Here is an 18021-nt window from a genome sequence, read left to right as displayed (position 1 = left end):
CAAAACCCTTCTTCACATCCCACCCAGACTCCTGGTCCATCTGAGAAGAACCTCACCTCGCTAGAGGTGAGGCCCAGATGTGGCCCTTGGGCAACTTTTGCTTCCCTGCCCTCTGCTGTACAGCAACGCCAATGGTCTGTCAAACAGGAAAAGACAGTTCAAATGCCTTGCTGACCCAGGATGGCCTGCATTTACTGAAAACCTCCCGAGAAGACCATGGCCTTTGCCTTCTTCACTGAGGCAGAAAGTGTCAAATACCTCCCAGTTCCCTGCTTTGAGGTAAAGGGCATGAACCTTTCACGATTGCCCTGCCATCCCCAGCAGGGTGATTCCCACCCCTGAAATCTGCTAGCCTTCATGGGGCAAGGAGTCTGGAGCATTGCTCATGTGAGATGTGGGGGCGGGTACCATCTTTGCCCCAAGCTCTTGCCCAGCCCTTGGCATGGGCCCAGCTGCTGCTCACGGTGCCCTGAGGCTCTGAGCTAGAATCAGCTTAGGTCTGGGTATGGACTTCACCACTGGAGGACATTTTGGTGAAGCATATAACCCCATGCCTGGTGCTGCTCTGCTCCTGACAAATTACTGGTGTTCTTATCTTCCCTAGTCCTCTTTCTGGGTCCCAGGGGGACTGGAATCGATTGGTAGGTCTTCCATTTCTTGCTTCCACTGCATCTAAACCTAGAGAGGTAGTGGAGGGATAATTGGTTCTCTGACATTTTAGATCACTGCCCTATTTTAGTCCATCACCACAATCTCTGCACAGTCCTTCAGGAGTAGATCGTATCATCCCTATTTTATAGGACAGGAATCTGAGGCTTACCACAGTTGTTTCTCAGTTCCCAGCAACTCACAGAAAAAGGACCTGAACTTGAGTCCTCCAAGCCAGAGCACTGTTCCTTCCCCACACTGCTCTCCATCTCCCTGAGATACTGCAGAGCCCTCTGCCTCTTCCCTCTGGCCTCTATTCTCAGCTCAGAGTGCGGCCACTGTGCTTCCTTCCGTCGTGAGGCTCCGGCCCCTCTGTCTGCTTTGTCTCTGATCTGGGATCTGGATTCAGCCCCAGTTTGTGTCAGGACCACTGGCCAGAAGCTTTCGGCTGCTCTTGGAGTAGCTCTTGCATTTTCCCACTTCAGCCATGTCTGCCTTTCCTGGGCTCTGTGGGTCCTGCATATTGTGGTTTCTTCCTTCTACACTAACTATATCATGGGGTGGGAGAGGAGGATGCCAGATGGGCTGGGGCTGCCACCTGCAGACTCAGATCTAGAAACATCTCCCGTTTGCAGGTGCATTGGTGAGGGTCAAGGCTAAGCTACTTAACAGACACCAAGGCACAGTTGGCTTTAAGAAGATGGGAATTTACTTCTCTCTCAGGTCATAGTCGTAAAGTGACTCGGTTAGGTTGGTAGGACTGTTTGGTTAGGGGAAGCTGCTCTGCCGTCCCCAAGGACATTATTTTCATGTATATGGGCGAAGAGGGTGCTGGTGCGGGTTGGGGGTGGCACTTGTTTGGAAATGGAATGGGAGAAGACATAAGGGCTGTACCTGTCACCTGCATGCACACCCAACTTTGAGCAGTCTCACAGACACACCTAACGGCAAGGCAGGCTGGAGAATGTTATGTGGCTTGGCAGCCAAGTGCTTGGTGAGTGTGTGCTGTTTAGGAAGGAAGGGAAGCTGACTCTAGGTGGAAAACTAACAGTCTCTGCTATGGCCTCTTGAAAACTTCGCATTATCATTTGTATTTTATTTTTATTTTTGGTACCAGGGATTGAACTCTGGACCTTGCGCTTGTTAGACAGGTGGCAGAACCACTGAGCTAAATCCCTGGCCCCATTATCATTTCTCGAAACAACATTCATTGTGATATGTGCTCCTGGGGGAAGGGGTCGTGTGGTGATCTGTAATCCACCAGCAGTCCCTCAAGCTGAGAAGATGTTTCTGGAGGAAAGGGTGCATGCAAGGAGGGCCAGTCTGCAAGTGAATGCTCATCTGCTCTTCCCCTCGGAGCTCTTTCTGTCAGGAATGGTTGAGTTTAATGTACCCAGGCCACCAATCCATTGGCTCTGGAGAAGACTTAGCCTTGTGCTCCAAGTGCTGAGGCAGTCAGTGCTGCTGGTGGCTCAGTGCCAGTCCTGGTCCCCCTTCTTGCCTCTTGCTGGCTACACAGCTAGGGGTAGGTGGAGACCACAGTAGAGCCTCCTGGATTCTATCATGGAGAAGACCCCTCGAGTCCCAGGATGTCAGCACCTTTCAGGAGCAACTAAGTACCATTTGCTGTTTTCTTCCTATTTTATATCAGAAAGAAACCTCATGGAGCCCAGACAGCTGAGGAACTGGCCAAGCTGGCGTGCCCTTGAGAGAAGGGCTGACCCTTCCATCATTCGCAGTTCTCTAGCCTCTCCACGAGTCTCATTCCCACATCATCCCTTCTCCCACAGGCTCGGCCAGCTGGCAAGGGGTCTTGTGAACACTACTGCAGCACAGCCTCCCAGTTCCCAGAGCAGCAGGCCTGTGTAACCGCTCACAGGGACACACACATAGGTCTCATGGCTTGTCTCCCGGTAGTCACTGTGTCCAGCCCTTAGTGACCATGGCAGTTAGTACTACTTTCATGTGTCCATCTTGTGCTTAATTATGACCCAGGCCTGGGCATTCCTGCAGCTGGAGACCCCACAATCCCTCTCCCACCTCGTGTTTCACACCATCTTCTGTTGTGAGCTGGAGTATGCAAGGGCTCAAAGTTGCTCTGTAGCCCTCTATTTTCTTTATACCCGTTTCTTCATTGGATAAGGGTTTATTGGTTCTTGCTGTGTATCAGCCACTGTCTTGGATGGTGGAGACACAGTAGTAAGTACAGGTCTCTTGGCCAGCTCTTGAGGACTTTCTTCTTGGTGCTAGGGATTGAACTCGGGACCTTGCACTTTTGAGGCAGGCGGTGACACCACTGAGGTAAATCCCTGGCCCCTTAAGGACTTTCATCTTCCTCTCACCCACCCAGGCCTCTGACAGCACTGCCAGCCCCTTTCCTGTGGTGGGTCCACCTTGGTGTCTCATTAGCAGCGCTGTGAGGGCACTGGGATTCTGACAGGTCACATGACCTTCCCCCAGTATACCTCTCTTTTATTTTCTCTCCCTGTCATCTCCCTCTGGAGCTCTTGAATCCTTGCCAAAGTGCCTGACAGAGCTAGTGACCCTGCTTTGTGTGAGCAGCTCCAGGGTGGGGCTGTGAGCGGCCCCTCCAGCACAGCCCCACACGCTGTGCTCTGTTTGAGGTTAGGTGAGGGCTGCCTTGGCAGTTTCACTTTCTCTTTAGTGAAGATTGTTTTTTCCCCTTCCAAATTTGAGGGACCTAAAAGCGGACCTGGAGGTGAAGACTGGAAGGAGGGAGGCAGCGTGGGTGGCTGGCTGGGTGAGTGAAAGTGAGGGGATGGAAAGGCTGGAGAAGAGCCACACTTCACCTGTGTGGGGTGTTTAGGTGGGGTTGCTCTAGTCCCTCCCCTGAGCCCCTTTCCTCCACCTACACAGACGTCTTCATCTGTCACTGCTGCTCACCAAGAACAATGAGAGCTTGTCTGACTTTCCTGGAAGGGGGAGGAGGAAACGGGGTGGGGAACTTGTGTGTGTGGGGGTAATTGTTCTTAAAAATGAGATTTTTGGAAGAAAGAAACTTTACTGCACTTGGATTATAAACTTCCAGCCCACAAAGCTTCTCACCAGGCCACAAACTCTTTCTCACCCTGAGGTCAGGGAACTGTGGGAGAAGCATTTTGTGGGTGGGCAAAGTTACTGTCCACCTTGTCAGAAAGCCTTTCCTAGGTACTCCCAAAGTCATCTTCCCCTTCACCCCGTCCACATTACCCCATCTCCTCCTGTGGGAACGCATCTCTCCCTAAGCTGCTGTGTGCGCATGCGCACTTCCCATGCCTTGGGCCGGGGGCTGAGGAAATCTGTCCTGAAGGGCTCTGGCTTCCTCTGGGACTCCCCCGTTCGTCCAGAGCGGGGCCGGATAGCAATAGGAGTGACTGCTGTGTGACCGCAGGTGTGGCTTTTGGCCTTAAAGTTGGAGCGGGGATGCTGCAGTGCTGAGCCTTCCACTGCATTTCGGGAGACTGGAAATCAGGATTTCAGGAAATTTTCTAAGAGACATCTCCATCGGGAGCAGAACGCAAACTGCCCTGCCTGAGCATCCGGCGAATCAGGCTGTGGCCACTCCAAGACTTTTATGGATGAGGAAACTGAGGGTCTCTCGAAAATGGACTTGCCCAGAGCCGTAGTGCTTGTCACAAACCCAGGATGATAACTTGGGCCCTCAGATCTCAACAGTTTCTTACACTGCGCTGCTTGCAGACATCTATCACCCCTTCTTCGCATGGTATTAAATTCAGATGCTCTCCTCAAGACCCAAAGCTTCTGCCTAAGAAGCTGGTTTTCAGTTTGTAGACAGTCCCGGAGACCTCTGCCCTCAATCCCTTGCCTGGGCGCCACTCCCCTCCCCTTCTGTGCCAATCCTGGAGCCTCTCCCTGGCTCCCTGTCCTCTGTGCCATTTCCACAGCTCTCTTTTTGATCTCTCTACCTCTGGCATCTTCCTCGTTCTTGTCTCCTCCCAGCTGTCAAATTAATCTTTCCAAAATATAACTCTGATCACATTGCCCTGGTGAATGCTGGCAGCGCTCAAAGTTGTAATAACAGGGGAACATGCTTCTGCTATAAAATTAAGTGAAAAAAGCAGTATTCCAAATTATGTAAACAGGAAGATCACAGCTTCATGAAAGCAAAACAAAAAGCCTTGAGCAGATTAAAAAAATAAAGGGAAAGGGAAAAGGAATAAAAAGAAATGTGAAGTGTTAATACTGATTGTCTTTGGGTGGTAAATGATTTTTGTTCTTTTCTGTGATTTTGAAATTTCCTATCATGAATGCACATTTTTGAAAATTTGTAAAGCTAATATACTTCTTATTTTGTTTGGAAATGTAGCCATCAGGAGTTTTTAATGCCTCTGGGTTTAATGCTGGCATTACCCAGCTCCTTGCCTGGTATGGAGCTGGGCAAGGTGATCTAGCACGTACCACGTCTTACCTTGCCCCAGGCCGGCCTTGCTCCACTCCAGCCCTGTGACTGCCTGGCAGGCCCTGTGCAGCCTGGAATGCTTTTCCTTCCACTTCTTCATCCTGGGGTCCTGCCACTGGTGAGGCCTCCGCTCTCGATATCCTCAAGGCTCCTCTTCGTAGCCTCCCTTGCTCCTCTGCCCAGGTGGGATCCTTTTCTGGTTTGACTCTTGTCCCATTTGTCTTGCTCTACCTGGCTGTGTAGGTATTTGAATTCTCATCTTATCTCTGCCAGTAGAAGAGAGGTTTCTTCAGCTTTCCATGCTCAGAGTAAAAAAGCAGTGCTTTTTTCCTTCTTTATACAAGTTTATCGTTTTTTCTATTAAGAGTAATACATACAATAGAAATATCTGAAAGTATTCAGTGGTCTAAGGAAAAAAGTACTCATCATCTCGCCACCTAGAGACATTCCACCACTGTTAACATTTTAAATCTGTGCATTTGGAAACTTGGGCTCATGGTGTATGTGCAGTTCCATATCCCCCTGCCACTAAATGTTAACTTTAAAAAAATCACCCATGGTGTTTTGCTCCAAAAAATACAAACAAACCCAATTTAAAGGCTTTGAGACATTCCAGCATAGTGTGCACCATAATTTATTTAACTGTTTTTTGGTTGCTCAACATTTAGTTGTTCCTAAATTTTTAAGTTGATAACATCACTGGGCATACAGCCCTGTCCAGGCTGCTGAGGTTTCTGCAACATAGAATTCCGGGAGGGGCTGACATACTGGGTCAAAGGGTGTGAACATTTTTAAGGTTCTTCAAACATATTGCCAAATTGCTTTCCAGAAAGCTTTTTCCAGTTCACGTCTCCATTGACAGTGTGAGGTGGGTGGAGAAGTTGTTCCATTGTATTCTTGCCAACACTATTACCATGAAAAAAAAAAAAAGCTTTGCTATTTTAATAGGCAAAATATTGTTTGTACTTTTTGCTTACATTTTATCTCACGTTTATAAATCATTTATGCTTTTACTTTGAATAGCCTATTCATCTACGTTACCCATTTTTGTTAAATTCTATTTCTATTTCTTTTATTATAAAATACTTTATATGTTAGGGATATTATCTCCTCTGGCTTTTTTTTTCTTCAAACTGAATGTTTGGGAAATTAACTTGATGACAGAGGTCAGAGACTGTGAGGCCTGCAGTGTTTATGTCCTCCTCGCCACTTCTGTTGTCTGTGCCTTTACCAGCCTCGGTGTCCTGCAGGATGGGGGCCAGGTGGCCAGCTCTGAGGTTTCCCAGATACCCAGACAGTGCTCAGCTCAGGTCACTCAAGCGATGTCTATTGAATGAATTAAAAGGCTCTCCTGTTCATGTAATTACTATTACAGTGAAAGCTGTTATTTCCCTATCAGGGGCACACACAAGATGTGAGATCTTCTCCCTAGGAATAGTTAACCAAATTCAGCAAAAATAAAGTGTGCAGTGCGTCCACTTCTCTCTAAAGGAACAGCTGTACAAGAGTATATTATCTTGCTTGTCATTATTGCTTTTTGCTTTATAAATTTAAGGGAAGCAAAAATCACAATGAGGTATTACTTCGTGGCACCATCCTGACTGTTAATAAAGACAAGTATTGGGGGAGCTTGTGGAGAAAGCAGGACCCTCATCCCTTCCTGGCTGGAATATAAAATGGTGCAGCTGCTTTGGAAAACACGTGGGTCCTCAGACTGTTAAAGGAAGAGTTAGTTACTCTGTGACCCAAGAATTTTTCCCTCAGGGTTGTACTGAAAACATCCATCCTTGCAAAAACTTGTATATGCATGTTCTTTATAGCAATATTATTCATAATAAACCCAAAGTGGACAAACTCAGCTATGTAACTAATGGAAGATAAATAAAATGTGGTTGATCCACACTGTGGAATATCATTTAGCCATAAAAAGAAATAGTGTGAGTCGCCACATGGATGAGCCTTTTAAAACAATCATGCTAAGTGAAGAAAGCCGGAAGTTACTTATTATATCATCCCATGCATATAAAATGTCCAGAATAGGCAAATCCATGGAAGCATAAAATAGATTAGTGGTTGATAGGAATTAGGAGTAGGGTGGAGTTAGGAAATTGATAGTGACTGATGAGTATTGGGTTTCTTTCAGGGATATTCAGAATGTTCTGGAGTTAGTGATGATGGTTGCATAACCTTGTGGAAACACTGAGTTGTATAATTTAAAAGGGTGAATTTTATGGTAAATGAATTACATCTCCCCAAAAAATAGTTAAGAGCAGTTATAGTAGTGTATGCCTGGGCCTCATTAGGCAGTGGGAGTCCCTTGGAGAGAGCATGCTGTGGAGGCAGGGCCTCAGGATGCTCATCGAATGAATCTGGCAGTGGCCGGGAGTCCTCCTCTAATCAGCAGTACTTTATGTGGCCAGGATCTGTGAAGAAGGCCTGGGGCAGCTAGGACAAGGGTGAGAGAAAGTTGAGTGTTTCTTTATTAAATTGAATAAAACAAAACTGGACCTAAATTAAGTTGGGATAAATAACAGCTCAGCACAGTGGAGTCACACAAGCTCTGAGCTCATGACAGTGGAGCTGTGGACTTGGTTTGCCATTGCCTTGCTGTATAATGTCAGGCACAGCCACTGCTTGAGCCTCAGTTTCCTCCTTGGAAGAGGGGCCTGCTGCCACCTGACTGCTTATCTGACAGGGATGTGATGCGGGTGAAATGAAATATTTCATGTGAAAGCATTTTGGAGCCTGGAAATGGCTTTGCCCCATCTTTATGAGATACTTCTTTTTCCTCATATTTTGGTTTATTTTGTTTTTCCTGAAAGTGTTTTGTTTTCACAGTTTTGTGGGGATAGAACCCAGGGCCTTGCTTATGCTCGGCAAGCAAGCACTGTACCACTGAGCTATATCCAAACCCCTCTAAAAATGTATTAAACAGATCTAATTAGTTCTGTGTTCATATTTCATGCTCTGATTTTAGTAACGTATAAGTTTTGTTAGTAAACATTACACTTTTAGGATTATATGATAGTGCCTTCCAGAGACATCGACTTAGCTGGTGTGGCCGGGGTAGTGATGAGACGGAGAACAAGGCTTACGGTGGGGCTTGTGTTAGCATAAGAGTGTGGTGATGGGGAATCCTGGAGTGTTTTTGAGTAGGAAAGTGTGATTTCAAAGGTGCCATTCAACGATCTCTGGTGTGGAGGCTGGAGATCTTCAGGTGGCAGGCTAAGCTCTCAGGAGTTCCTGAGCTGTGACCTCCCAGCAGCTGGGTTCTCTCTGCAGTGGAGAGGAGATGTGTGGGCTGCGCATGTTCCTGTTTCCCCAGAGCCCAGGGATGGAGCTGGGTGTCTCCGTGAAGGACCTTATCACAAAAGCCCTAGCAGAGATGCTGTGCTGTTGTTCACCAAAAACACATAGAGCAACCTGATTCTTTGTACAGGAACGTTCTAGAGATGTCACTATGATTTTTTAAAAAAAATTTAACTATATGTTGTATTTTTAAAAAAGGAATTAAGCACTTAATTGAGCGTGATGCAATCAAGGAACTGTGCTGATATGTTTTATATACTTTAAGCTTATTTCCCCCTGATTTATTTTATTTTACATCTTAATAGGATTGTACCGAGGTCCCCTGAGCTTCCCACTCGCCCAATGTGGGACAGATGAAGGCTGGGGCGGGAGGAAGGAGCTCTTGGCAGACTTGGCAGCTCTTTAATTTGGGACTCGTGTGGTTGTTACCTTTGTGTGTTTGTAAACTGGGAAGGGCCTGGAATATGCAGGGTTTGTGCCTGTGGTTAGAGCCGGGGAGGACACACCTGGAGGGGAGGACCTTTCCCTTCTTCATCCCAGGGTAGGGGAGCCACTCCCCAGCCCCGGGGTCCCACAGTGGTGGGTGGATGTAGAAAATGGCATCTCTCCTCTTTGGTTTGCAGTTTCCGGGGTGATTTTAGACTCCGATATATGAGGGTGATCTGTTTACTTCCTTGAGGGCAGCAGGCACCCCCACAGTGGAGAATCTGGAAGAGGTGTGGGGTGGAGTGGATGCTGGGCCCCCTGAGTGTGCTGGAGCCTGAGGGATGGAGGGTGGTCACAACTGGGGAGAACAGGTGTGGCTTGAAAAGGCTCAATAATAGGGTTGCCAAGTAAAGTCCTTATCATTAGAATTTCAGATAAACAGCTGATTTTTTTTAAGTACAAGTAGATCCTATATATCTCATGGGATCTATTTGTATCAAAACATTATTTTTTGCCTGAAATTCAAATTTAACTGAACCCCACCACCATGGCAAAATCTGATTTCTCAGCAAATTCTGAGTCCTGTCACCGCTGCTGCCATCCCTATGAACCAGCCACATTGCTAGAGGTGAGCTGACCTCACCAGAGCAGGAGCCAGAGAAAAGAGCAAACTGCACAGGGGTGGGGGTGGGGGGTGTCTTTCTCACCTCTCCTCCCTAACTCATTTCTTTCTATTCTAGATTTCCCTTCTTTGCCACGCACCTTTCGCGGAACCCACGATCAGTTCTCAGGGTGCTCAGTCCCAGCCACAGTGTCTGAGGCCAGCTTCTTGGATTTCTTTGATTTCACAAGGAGAGCTATACAAACCTCACACACAGGGCCCAGTCAAACCTGCAGCCTGAGGGGAGCCGAGATTGGGTTTCAGAAGTGCTCTGGTTTAAGAAGCATTAATTATTCATGGACACCATCCTTGGGTTTGGCCCCTAATACAGAATTCCAAACATTCTACCTCTGGTGAGGTTTCTCCTGGTGTGCTCCGGGGGCCACCTGCACCCTCGCCATCCACAGGACTCATGTGAAAAGCACATGCTGGGGCTGCACCAGAGCTGAGGTCGCTGCATGGTCTGCCCCTTCTGGTTTCCACTTGGCATGGTGTATGTGTCACCCCCACCCCATCCCCTTGTCTGCCTGTCTTACACACGCACCATGCGCTTGTGTCCCCTATGAGGCTCCCATGGGGAAGACCAACAGCCTTTCAGTTAGGCTTGTTTACCTGCTGTTGTGGTCTCAGGGTGAATGCCTGTGATTACTAACTCATGGAGTCCTTTATCTTTAGAGTGTGTCCCCCTCTGGGACCATGGAGAGGGGCTCGATAGTATTTGGTCACTGTTTCGGTGGCACTCAGAAAGGAGCATGTGGACATACCACCCTTAGAGCCAAGGTGTGAGATCCTGTGTGCCCTAGACTCCTTCCCACGTGTCTGTAAGCAGGATGCCATCAGATCGTCTGGCGTTTCCTCTCTTCATAACTGAGTCTCTGCTCAGGGGCCTGGCCCATCGATTTCTGCTTTTCAGCAGATGGTGTGAGTGAGCACACGTGTGCATGCACGTTTGTGAGTGGGAGCATTAATCTCCTCGCTTTCAGGTGTAACGTGTTGAAATCCCCCTTGCTCAAGACTCTCCCTCAAACCCCAGCTCCTTCGTGCTATTCTTGGCTGTGTTTAGTGAGTGGCATAGGAGCACAGAGACATGCTAAGCTTAGCAAGACCATTTGGACCCCTATTGAGTTACTATGCAGCACTTTACCTGGATTTGTACATTCTGCTTCTATTGGCCTTCTGGCTGCAGGAAGAGTCAGATTACAGCAAGAGAGACCCAGAGGATTAGTACAGAGATGCTGCAGAAGCTAGTCGATAATCACCTTGGTGTCGGGTCTCAAGATCACCTCAGGCTTCTCTCTGGCTTCAAAGCAGAAAGGCCACCCTTTCCCTGTCCAGTCAGCTCCTCACATTCTCTCTTCTAGCCTTCTAGTCTCTCTTCTAGTCTTTTTTTATTAAGGTAATTTATATACATAAAATTCACTCTTTTTTTTCTTGGTACCAGGGATCAAACTCAGGACCTTGCATTTGCAAGGCAGACACGGTGCCACTGAGCTAAATCCCAGGCCCAGAATTCACTCTTTTAAGTGTTGAGTTCTGCCGCTTGAACAAATGTGTAGGCAGGTAATCACCAACAAGCTCAAGGTCCCATCACCTCAGAAGATTCCTTCTGCTGCCACTTTGTCGCCGTTCCTCTCCCCGCCGAACAACTGATCCCACAGTTTTGCTCTTCCCAGAGTATCAAATAAGTGGAATGAAATGGTTGTAGTCTTTTGCGTCAAGCTTCTTCTGTGCAAGCATAATGTACTTTGAGACGACCCATGCCGTTGTGTGTATCAGTAGCTGGCTAGTTGTCCATAAGCATTCAGGCACAGATTTTGGCATCAACATAATTTATCATTTCATTTGAGTAAACACCTAAGAGCGAAGTCACTAGGCCACATGGCAAATGCGTGTTTAACTTTCCAAGAAATTGCTGAAATGTTTTTGAAAATGTCTGTGCCAGTTCTCATTCCTGTAAGCAAGGTATAGGAGGAGTGCTAGTTCTGAATTTTCACCAGCATTTGGTATTGCAGCTCTTTTTTCTTTTCATTTCGTTGCTAACTTAATTTACCTTTAGTTATTCTGATAGAGTATAGTAGTATCTCGCTGTTTTTTAAATTTGCATTTCCCCCCATGGCTAATGAGGTCAAACATCTTTCCATGCTTATTGGTCATCTTTGTATCTTCTTTGGTGAACCATCTATTCAAACTCAGGACCTTGCACTTGCAGTGCAGGCGGCAGAACCACTGAGCTAACTCCCTGGCTCTTTCACTCTTTTAAAAGATAGATTGTTTGTTTAGTAATTGCTGAGTTTTGAGCATTCTTTATGAATTCTGGGTACAACTCATATTGGATATGTTATTTGGAAATATTTTTTTCCCGTACTGTGGCTTGTTTCATTATCTTAAGTGTCTCTGGCTCTCTTTTATTTTGCTGAGTTGGGGTCTCACTGTGTTGCTCATGCTAGCCTGAACTCGTGATCGTCCTGCCTCAGTTTCCCCAGTAGCTGGGATTACACGGTCATATCATCACACCACCTTTAAGGTGTCTTTCTAAGAGTAGATAATTTTAGCCAGGGCTAGCTGCATATGCCTATAACCCCAGCACTCATGAGGCAGGGTGGGGTAGGAGGATACTCAAGGCCAGTCTAGTATGCATAGTGAGTTCAAAGCTGAACTACCTAGTGAGGCCTTGTCTCAAAAAAGCAACAAACAAAACCAAAAAAAGAGCAGCTATTTTTAATTTTGATGAAGTCTAGTTTATCTTTTTTCCCTTTGATCATTTGTTTTTGGTGTGATATCCAAGAAATCACTGCCAAATCCGGTGTCATGAAAATTTATTCCTATCTTTTCTTCTACGAGTTTTTTTTTCTTTATTTCTTTTTTTGGTACTGGGGATTGAACTCAGGACCTTACACTTGTGCAGCAGGCAGTGGAACCACTGAGCTAAATCCCCAGCCCTCTTCTAAGAGTTTTATAGATTTAGAACTCTGATCCATTGAATTAAATTTTGTATATGGTGTGAAGTAAGGGTTCCAACTTCATTCATTTGCATGCAGATAGCTAGTTACCCCAGCATTATTTGTTGGAAAGACTGTTTTTCCCCCTTAAGTTGTCTTGGAATCTTTGTGAAAATTAACAAACTATGCATGGGTTGGGGATGTAGCTCAGGGTTACAGCACTTGCCTAGTATATCCAGAAGCCTTGTATTCAAGAACTAGTACTCCTTTCCTGCCACCATCAGCTAGCCATATAAGGTTTTATTTCTGAACTCAAATTCCATTCCATTACTGAACTATATCTGTATCCCTATGCCAGTGTCGCACCGACATAATTACTGTAGCTTTGTAGGATCTTAAAATTGAGCAGTGTCTTCTATGTCCAGCCATCTTTTTCAAAATTGTTTTGGCTTTTCTTGTTGTTTCAGTTGCAGTTGTTTCATCTGTAGATCAGTTTGGGGAAATTTGAAATCTGAAACAATATTTACAGATACTGACACATGGTATATATCTCTCCATTTTTATTTAGGGTTTTTAAAGGTTCTTTTGTCAGTGTTTGCTAGCATTCAGTGAACTAGGTCTTATACATGTTTCATTTCATTTATACTTTACTTGCATTTTTGTGCCTTTTGGGTGCTATTTAAACGCTATCTTGAAATTTTTCACTTCTGCTTGTTCGTTGCTTATGTATAGAATACAGGTGCTTGTTTCTATGCAAAAGCAAATGTATCGAAATACAATTGCTTATATCCTATGAATTTTCTAAACAGGCATATTAATTCTGGTCATAATTGTTCTGTAGATTCTTTTATTTTTTATTTATTTATTTATTTATTTTTTTGGATACTGGGGCTCAAACTCAGGTCCTTGCACTTGCAAATCAGCTGCCAGAACCACTGAGCTAAATCCCCAGCCCCGTTTTGTAGATTCTTCAGGTTTTTCCACATAAACAATCAGGTTATCTCTAAATAGTGAATTTGTTTTCTTTTATAGTTTTTATGTTTTCTTGTGTCTCATTGCATGGTCTACAACCTCCACTACAATGTTAAATAGGAGTGATGAGAGAAAGTAGCCTTGCTTTGTGCTCTGTTCTAGGGGAAAACATTCTTTCTCCATTAAATATGATGTTAGCTGTAGTTATTTTTTTTTAGCTATAGATTTTTGGATGTGTCATTGAACAGATTAAGGGACTTCCATTCTTAATTTGGTGAGTTTTTTAAAAATCACAGATATGCGTTGCATTGTTAAAAAAGTTTTAATAACTATTGAAATACCATGTAGTTTTTCTAATTTAGTCTATTAATCTGGAGAAAGTGATTAACTTTTGAAATAAAACCAGCCTCCATTCCTGAGATAAATATCACTCAGCCATTTTGTGTTATGATGATTTCCTATCTGAGGTAGCTCCTTTCTTTTCTTCTTTCCAGCTTCTCCTTCCTCATTCCTATTTTTATCATCTGGCACCTTCCCCTTTCCTTTCAGCTCTCCCCTAACTAGAACAGCCTTCAGCCTTCACTTTCTTATCTCTCTCTGTCTTCACTCTTGCTTAGCAATACCCAGGGATTTCCTGGCAGCCTGTTCTGAGGGTGGATTCCAAGTTCCTGTGTAGCAGGGGTCTTCTTACCTTGCCATAAAGAGGTTTTTCCATGCCACATGTTTACATAAAGTGATGGTGATGGGATTCCGGAGTGGTCAGGCTGAGGTGAGAGGTGGTGGGTCGGCAGGAGGAGCCAGCCGAGATGGTAGAGCTGGTCATCTGTGCACCTAGGCACATCAGGAGACATGTGGGGCTCTGAGTACTCTTCAGCCGGGAGAGGGCCAGACTTTGGAGTGAGAGAAAGTCTCTTTCTCTTTATGGACCAGGACAAGCTCACACTAGGACCTATCTAGGGAAAGACGGTGTCACAACTGGCATGGCCCTCACATGGCCTCTAGGCCTGGGCTGGTGAAGGACCCTGCTGAGGGTCAGGACCACCTCCAAGCTGTGGTGAGAAAAGCCTTCAGGGAGAATACAGACCTGAGGTGATGACAAAGCTTAGGTTCCAGAGACAAAGATGCTCTTAGAGAAGAATATGGGAAACATTTTTTTGCCTGTTGCTGAGAGACTAAAGTCCCAAGAGGATGGCTCTTTGGGATCCAGACTGGTACCTTCCTTACTGCAGGGCTAAGGTTGAACCCAGGCTTCCCAAAGGATGGAGAGGCCTCAGTGGAAGGTGTGGGGAATGATCTGATGTTAGCTATCTGGGCTTGGAACTAAGAATCAAGTTGTGGGGAGAGGGACTGAGGTGTAGTGTAGTTCAGAGCCTTCACAGTCAGGAAGCCTGAGTGTCTTTATGTGGCTTCCATTCCACATGGCCCAGTGCTAGGGCAAGACCAAAGACAGCATGCTCAGATCCCTGGGAGCTTTACCCTGTGTTGCTCATGCTAGCCAGACTCTGAAATGTGCTACCTAAATTTGTATTTGTGGGGTGTGTTGGACTGTTTTGTTTTCCTAGAGTTTTTCAGTAAATTCCTTTAAAAAAAGTATCCACCTCTGTGTCTCTGCTGACAGAAAAGGTGATGGTGTTTTTACACACATGCACATGTGCACACACACATGCACACACCCTCAGCCAGCTTGGAGAAGGGGTTGGTGAGTAGCAGAGGAAATGGCAGATGCTGCCAGCCTGTGTGGGGTTGCCAGGGAGCCTCAGGATGGTACAAAAGAGTGGCAGCCTGGGGAGGAAGAAGCCAAGGATGCTGATCCCCATTGGCCAGGCCCCTTGTCTTTCCTGCATTCTCCAGACTGTTTAGCACAGTGCTGGGCTTGATGGGGCCTGGCATGTCTTGGGTTCCTGGGAGCTGATCTCTGAGATTAATCGGCCATGGCTTCTCTATGGAAGGGCAGCTCCTTATACCATGCTGGACTCAACTACACTTTCCAAAGTGAAATCCCGTCAACATCAAGGAACCTTCCTTACAATGCCCCTGCACCCTTCAGCAGCAGACCTTCTAGTTTTTGTTACCATGGACACATTCCATGTGCTTATTCAGTGATTCTGCGTCCACAGGGCCATGCTTCATCATGCACCTGCCGAGTTTTGAGCTTGGAGGGTGTCCAGAAGCCAGAGCAGTTATGTTTGTCTACCCCCAGCATTCAACTGTGTGTTAGTCAGCTCTCCCATTGCTGGGACACAATACCGAATCCCTGTAATTTCAAGATGGAGTATTTATTTTGGCTCATGGTTTCAGGGGATTCAGTCCATAGTGACTGGCTCTAGGGCGGAAACATCATGGCATAGGGCAGAGCAGAGCAAAGCTGCTCAGTTCACAGTGTCAGGGAAGCAGGGGCATAGAGCCAGAGCTACATGCTCTCATCAGTCATACCTTCAGTGATTCACCTCCTACAAAGGGCTCCCATCTACGAACAGCACATTCATCTGTGAACTCATCATGGGTTAATGCACTGATGAGTACAGTGCCCCTGTGATCCAGTCATCTTCCAAAAGCCCCACCTCTGAACGAACACATGGGACTTTTAGGGGACATTTTATTTTATTTTATATTTATCTTGGTTTTTTTGAGACAGGCTCTCACTATGTAGTTGAGACTGACTTGGAACTCACTATGTAGCCCAGGCTGGTCTCGAACTCACAGTGATCCTCCTGCCTCAGCCTCCCGAGTGCTGGAATTAAGTAGGGGACATTTTAGATCTGAAGCATAACAAGCTGGGCACAAGGGGTCCTTGGCATTTGTTTGCTGGTGTTTGCTAAGGTGTGGGCTGGGAGCTCCATTGTTTGGGGTTGGGAGGATCGGGATCAAGCCGCTGGTGACCAGGACCTGCTCCAGGCCTCCAGGCCTCAGCTCGGTGTCCTTGTCTCTCTCTCTCTCTCTCTCTCTCTGCAGCTTGTCTCCAATGTCCTCATTTTCTCCTGCACCAACATTGTGGGTGTCTGCACCCACTACCCGGCTGAGGTGTCCCAGAGACAGGCCTTCCAGGAGACCCGGGAGTGCATCCAGGCACGGCTCCACTCGCAGCGGGAGAACCAGCAGCAGGTGAGTGAGGGCAGTGCAGTCCAGCCCTCCCTGAGGGTGCCCGGGGTTTGATCCGCAGCCCTCCCTGCCCTCACCCACAGTGCCCTCACTCAGCTCTGTGGTTAGTGCAGAAGCCAAGCTGCAGGTGGTACCTCCTCCCTCCCAGGCTCCCAAGACTCGGAGAGGTGAGAGCAGCCAGCATTTCCACTCCAGATTAAGGTGCTTCTCTGGGGAAGATGAGAAGACAGGGGACAGGTGGTATCGGCCCGAGGCAACCCACACCTGACTCTTCCTCTCTGCTCATTTTTGGGTGAGGTTGATTCAGAAAAGAAAGATAGTTGTGTCTCTCCCCAGACTGCCCTGGGGCAGGAAGTCTGGCCATTCATAGGGCCCTGGACTCTGGCTAGGCTCCCCCAGGGCTCTAACTGTCCCTACCCTGGGGAGTGGGTCTCGCTGGCACTCAGATCTGGGTCGGCACAGGCCCCTCTCCTGAGAGTGGACCAGGTAGAGGTCTGGCAACAAGACAGTGTGGAGCAACGAAGCTTCCACACAGGAGCTTGGGGTGGGCAGCAAGCCCCGTGGTGACAGTGGCAGTCAGCAGGGCTGTGGGCCAAGCAGGACTCTCATGAGCTGAGGTAGAAGACAGGGTCTTCCCCCCAAACCCTTAGCTACATGCTGTGTCAGGCCCCAGGGCAGTCACCTTTGGGCACGGGGACAGGCAGATGATGGGCAAGACAGCAGTGAAGCGCATGCCGTGGCCAGCTGGGTGCAGTACAGCCCCGCTGCAGCGTGAGTGTCTCTGGCTCTGTGTGGATGTGTGCTAGGTGGTTACAGTGGCCAGTGACACCCAGACTGCCACACGAGGGGGTGAAGCTCCACAGTGTCTCTTCAGGTCCTCTTCAGTCTTGCCTGTCCCCACTTCCCTTTGAGCACTGCCTCAGTGGCCACTGTGTCTTGCCAGGTGTCCCACTTAGACTTGTTGAGGCCTGACTGTTCCCATTCACTCTGGCCCTGTCTGGACTCCTGGCCCAGTCTCTTGAAGGAAGCCTAGCTCAGCAGTGTCCTGGAGTCTTCCTGCTGTCCTTTGTCAGCAAGCTTACCTCACCTCTGGCACACAGCGCTCTGTACATCCCCAAGCTTGGCACTCCTCAATGCCCCATCTCTTCCCTGTCTGGGCCCAGTGCCTCTGCTCCTGGACTGGGCACCTTCCTTCCCTCCCCTTCATGTCAGGACTGCCCCCTCTGACTTCTGGGTCTCACCCCTTCTCTAGGACAATGATCACTTTCCAGCTCATTGTAGCTTACTTGCTCTGGCCCTGGCCAGGCTGTATATGCCACCAAATCTGCTGGGATTTGGGCAGAAACTTTTTGTCAAACCATGTTCAGGGCCAAGGCATAGGTGGAGTAGGGTGGGGGGGTGGTCAGTTTGATTCCTGAGGCAGCTCCTCGGCCAACTGGAGGAAAGAGCTCAGACCTCAGTGTAGCTCATAGGTGCTGTGTGTAAGGGGATTTAGAATTGTGGGCCTGTCTGCCACTGTCAGCCAGCCCTCAGTCCCAGATGTGGTT

General features: G+C 47.3%; 1 protein-coding gene across 1 annotated transcript in view; it reads left to right on the top strand.

Moving 5' to 3' along the window:
- LOC104857952 (adenylate cyclase type 5) overlaps positions 1-18021 on the top strand; it is a 132798-nt gene that overhangs the window by 65938 nt on the left and 48839 nt on the right. The window contains exon 2 of the mRNA XM_010618013.3: positions 16328-16477. Coding sequence (XP_010616315.1) covers positions 16328-16477 — 150 coding nt within the window. The remainder of the gene's footprint in view (positions 1-16327; positions 16478-18021) is intronic.

This window comes from Fukomys damarensis, unplaced genomic scaffold, assembly GCF_012274545.1.
Source record: "Fukomys damarensis isolate Sample0158 unplaced genomic scaffold, DMR_v1.0_HiC HiC_scaffold_24, whole genome shotgun sequence".
Classification (NCBI taxonomy): Eukaryota; Metazoa; Chordata; class Mammalia; order Rodentia; family Bathyergidae; genus Fukomys; species Fukomys damarensis.
The sequence above is the reverse complement of the archived record's forward strand: the minus strand, read 5'-3'. Positions and strand labels throughout refer to the sequence as shown.